The following is a 4,498-nucleotide window of genomic DNA, read 5'->3' as shown; positions in this document are numbered from 1 at the left end:
AGGAAATCACCGGAAGAGTTGAGAGAAAACGTGTCTACGAGGCTACTGCAGTTGTTCGGATATACGGAAACAATGTGACAGATGCTAATATTCAGGCAACACTATGGATTCAGAACCTGAATCAGCGTGAACAATACATTGGCATTGCAAAGTCGGTTCCTTTTTCGTGTTGTATCATGAATTCCTCTATAAGATTCTTGAACTTTTTTCTGCAGATCAATCTACTTTCTGGATCTGTTTTTTCGAGCTTTTTTCGCGTTACCATGGCTGAGCCCGAGCTTTTTTTCGTCCTTAGCGTGCAGGCCACTGACAAGGAGTGGACACAATTGCAGGGGAAGTTCCTCATCAATGGCTTTCCATCCCGTGCAATCATATTCATCGAAGGTTCGCCTCCAGGAACCGACATTCTTGTCAATAGCTTTGTCGTAAAACATGCGGAGAAGTCCCCTCCATCGCCGCCTCCACATATCGAGGTTAGTTCCAGTGACTCAGATTCACGTTTTCATCGTCTTTTCAGACGTTTTCGTATAATTCTTCCGTGTCTTTGGTCCTGTAGAATCCGGCTTATGGAGTAAACATACTTACGAATAGTTCATTAAGCGATGGAACGACCAGCGGATGGTTCCCGCTTGGGAATTGCACGATGAACGTCGGGAAAGGCTCGCCTCGTATACTTCCTCCAATGGCGAGAGATTCACTCGGAACACACGAGCCTCTGAGTGGCCGATACATTCTCGTTACCAACCGGACTCAGACATGGATGGGACCTGCCCAGATGATCACTGATAAACTGAAACTCTTCCTCACATACCAAGTTTCGGCTTGGGTTAAGCTCGGTTCTGGTGTTGCCGGTCCTGAAAATGTAAATGTTGCCCTCGGGATCGATGACCAGTGGGTTAACGGAGGATTAATTGAGATAAACGATGATAAATGGCATGAAATCGGCGGTTCTTTTAGAATCGAGAAGTAACCCTCTAAGGCCATGGTCTATGTTCAAGGTCCTTCATCAGGTATCGATCTAATGGTCGCAGGATTGCAGATTTTCCCCGTGGATCGACAAGAAAGAATCAGATACCTTCGACGACAAGCTGATAAGGTACATGACGAGACAACCTTGAACTCGAGGGTACCTCTGTTTTGTTTCAGCAAGCAAGCCTAATGAGGTTTTCTATGCAAATTGCAGATCCGAAAATGCGATGTTATCCTCAAATTCTCGGGAGTCGATACAAGCAAGTTGTCTGGAATTGCAGTAAAAGTCAGACAGACGAAGAACAGCTTCCCGTTGGGAACTTGCATTAGCAGATCAAACATAGACAACGAAGATTTCGTGGCTTTCTTCGTCGAGAACTTCAACTGGGCGGTTTTCGCAAACGAGCTGAAGTGGTATTGGACCGAAGCAGAGAAAGGGAAGTTCAACTACCAAGACGCCGACGAAATGCTCGACTTATGCATCAGAAACAACATCCAAACAAGAGGACACTGCATATTCTGGGAAAAGGAAACAGCAGTTCAGGAATGGATCAAACAATTGAACACATCTGACTTGAAAACCGCCGTCCAAAACCGCCTCACAGATCTTCTGAACCGATACAAGGGAAAGTTCAAGCACTACGACGTGAACAACGAGATGCTACACGGATCTTTCTTTCAAGACAAGCTGGAACAAGACATCAGAGTGAACATGTTCAAGACTGCAAACCAGTTAGACCCGTCAGCTGTACTGTTCGTGAACGATTACCACGTGGAAGACGGGTGCGACCCGAGATCGAGTCCCGAGAAATACGCCGATCTGATTCTCGACCTGCAGGAAAAGGGTTCTCCCGTGGGAGGTATCGGAGTTCAGGGCCACATTGACCGCCCTGTAGGAACGATTGTATGCTCTAACCTGGACGAGCTGGGGACATTAGGGATACCAATCTGGTTCACAGAGCTCGATGTCTCTTCCATCAACGAGCACGTGAGAGGAGAAGATCTGGAGGTAATGCTGTGGGAAGCTTATGCTCATCCCGCGGTGGAAGGGGTAATGCTATGGGGAATATGGGAGCTTTTCATGTTCAGAGAGAACTCACATCTCGTTAATGGCGAAGGGGACGTTAACGAAGCGGGGAAACGGCTTCTGGGTGTGAAGAGAGAGTGGCTTTCTCGTGCCAGTGGAAGCGTGGATGGGAATGGTGAGTTTGTGTTCAGAGGATACGAAGGGAGTTACACTGTCGAAGTGGCGGGCTCTTCGTCTGAGAAGAAGCTTCTGAGAACTTTCACAGTTGAGAGAGGTGATACGGCTCAAGTCATTTCCGTTGATCTTCAAGGTGGTGTCTGAATGTTATGATTCTGTCTTCTTGTGTGAATGAAATGGTTTTCTACATTGTTGAATTTGGGTTGAGAGATTGTGACGTTGTTCTTATTGTAAATGAAAGTTTATTCAACAGCATTAAAGATATCAGATTTGATCATAAAAAGGACAAGAATCAGAAGATGTCTGAAAAAAAAAAAGGATTTGGGATGCGCAAGGGTGAAATGATCGGAACCGATGGGATCTACATCCAAAGGTTGGATCTTCAGCGACAAGTTCTGTATCACGTAGAAACGACGTCGTACGAATGACACTCTCTTTCGTCAAAATTTATCGAGTATTACCAAAATTACCAATTAAATAACTGCTCATAATCTGTGACAAAAAATATCGAGTAAATAAATACCGGACCAAACCGGTCAGAATCACAGTAACCGAATCGAACCAAAATCGTCGCGGCCTACGAAAACAAACTTCACATGCATGGCCTTTGAAGTTTGAAGATTCTTTCCTTCTCCCTTGCCACACTCCAACGTATGATTTTATTATGCTTTGTCGCGATTTGGGTATTTAGGTTTTAGGGTCGCGAATCCAGGATTTTGATTTTGGAGAGACAGACCCCATGGATATCCGGAGGAGAAGGGTCCAATTTCTGCTTTTTGTCATCGGAATCATCGCTCTCAGTATCACAGGTACTTGAATCTTCCCCGAAACTTTCGGTCTTTTCTGTAGAAATTTGCGGAATGATAATTTTATTGATAACCAAAACAACATATAAATATATGAGAGTCTTACATCGAATAAGTAAAGTAGACATAATGATAAATATTTCTAAATATATATTTTCCGGATTCGATAAGATCTCCAATATATGATATATCTCGTAATATTCTTCAAAATCCGGTATATCTCAACATCCCTCTTCAAGTTGGAGCGTAGAAGATCACGAAACGTCCAACTTGCTAAAAAGACGATCAAACGCATGTCGCTTGAACCACATCACCTTGGAATTTGTGTCAATTGAAGATATAACTGGAAAAAATCAAACAAACGATTGCGCTGCAACTTTGACAATACGCACAAAAGAATCGTTCGATGATAACAAAAAAAGGATGACAATCGCGATGCGAAAAAAGATGTCTCGGGAATAACTCTGATTCATCCGAGATTGAAAGACAACTACACGAAAGTGCAAGAGTAAGATGATTTGCGGTTATGCCAATAATCTTTTGAAGCATATGGGATTATGAGAAAAAAATAAAAAGAAAAAAAAATGACTCTCTTATTCTTAAAAAAAACTCAAAATGATGTTACCACTGGATCGATATATCATCGTCATCTCCCTCTTCACTCTCATTGTCAATCACCATTTTTTATGAAAAGATCAATAAACTAGAAAAGAACCAGACTCTGATACCATGTAGAAATTTGCGGAATGATAATTTTATTGATAACCAAAACAACATATAAATATATGAGAGTCTTACATCGAATAAGTAAAGTAGACATAATGATAAATATTTCTAAATATATATTTTCTGGATTCGATAAGATCTCTAATATATGATATATCTCGTAATATTCTTCAGAATCCGGTATATCTCAACATTTTCTTCGTACTTCCTGTCTGTCCGGTGATAATTACTCGATCTTGGCGTGGATCAATCATGGGTTTGTCGAAATGTGTCGTCTTTAGCCAAACTCGTTTCTGGGTAATGTTAATTTGTGTCTGGATCTTGGTTTAAGAGCTTTGTCTGTGTATAATCATTTTTTATCGTTAATGATGAATTGTTTACTTGTTTCGACTGAATTAATATGCTTTTCCCGATCTGGGTAGGAAAAGGTGAAGTAACTTTCTTTGTTTGATGATCAAATCAACTTGGAGCTTGTTTGCTGATTTGAGTATGTCTATGTCCATTTGTTCCCAGAATTGGTGCTCTTTTCCCTCTTTGGATTCGTTTTATTCAGTGCTTTGATTTCATCTGTATTGCTGGTTCTTACAGCTCCGTAGTTTGACTTGTGCCTGCAACTGTAATTGCTTGCTTAATTTGGATAGTAACATGGGATCAAGTGATGTTTTAGATTTGGCAGATTCCACCAGTTCATCTCTTCAGCCTTAGAAATTTTCAAACATATAGCTGTAGTTACTGTAGAGATTCGGGAGATTTGGATACCTTGTGGGCAGTCACGTGGGAAATTGGATCGGTG

At 41.7% G+C, this 4,498-nt stretch overlaps 1 protein-coding gene and 1 long non-coding RNA gene across 2 annotated transcripts in view; both read left to right on the top strand.

Moving 5' to 3' along the window:
- LOC104816773 (endo-1,4-beta-xylanase C) overlaps positions 1 to 2,458 on the top strand; it is a 4,097-nt gene extending 1,639 nt beyond the window's left edge. The window contains 4 exon segments of the mRNA XM_010545729.2: positions 1 to 151; positions 296 to 473; positions 557 to 1,096; positions 1,184 to 2,458. Of these exon segments, the coding sequence (XP_010544031.1) occupies positions 1 to 151; positions 296 to 473; positions 557 to 1,096; positions 1,184 to 2,317 (2,003 nt within the window). The 3' untranslated portion in view covers positions 2,318 to 2,458.
- Positions 2,459 to 2,785: 327 nt separating this feature from the next.
- On the top strand, positions 2,786 to 4,261 carry LOC104816772. Its single transcript, XR_772370.2, has 3 exons — positions 2,786 to 2,982; positions 3,219 to 3,487; positions 3,880 to 4,261. It is a non-coding gene; the product is annotated as an uncharacterized LOC104816772 (long non-coding RNA).
- The last annotated feature ends 237 nt before the right edge of the window (positions 4,262 to 4,498 follow it).

This window comes from Tarenaya hassleriana, unplaced genomic scaffold (assembly GCF_000463585.1).
Source record: "Tarenaya hassleriana unplaced genomic scaffold, ASM46358v1 Cleome26, whole genome shotgun sequence".
NCBI lineage: Eukaryota > Viridiplantae > Streptophyta > Magnoliopsida > Brassicales > Cleomaceae > Tarenaya > Tarenaya hassleriana.
The sequence above is the reverse complement of the archived record's forward strand: the minus strand, read 5'-3'. Positions and strand labels throughout refer to the sequence as shown.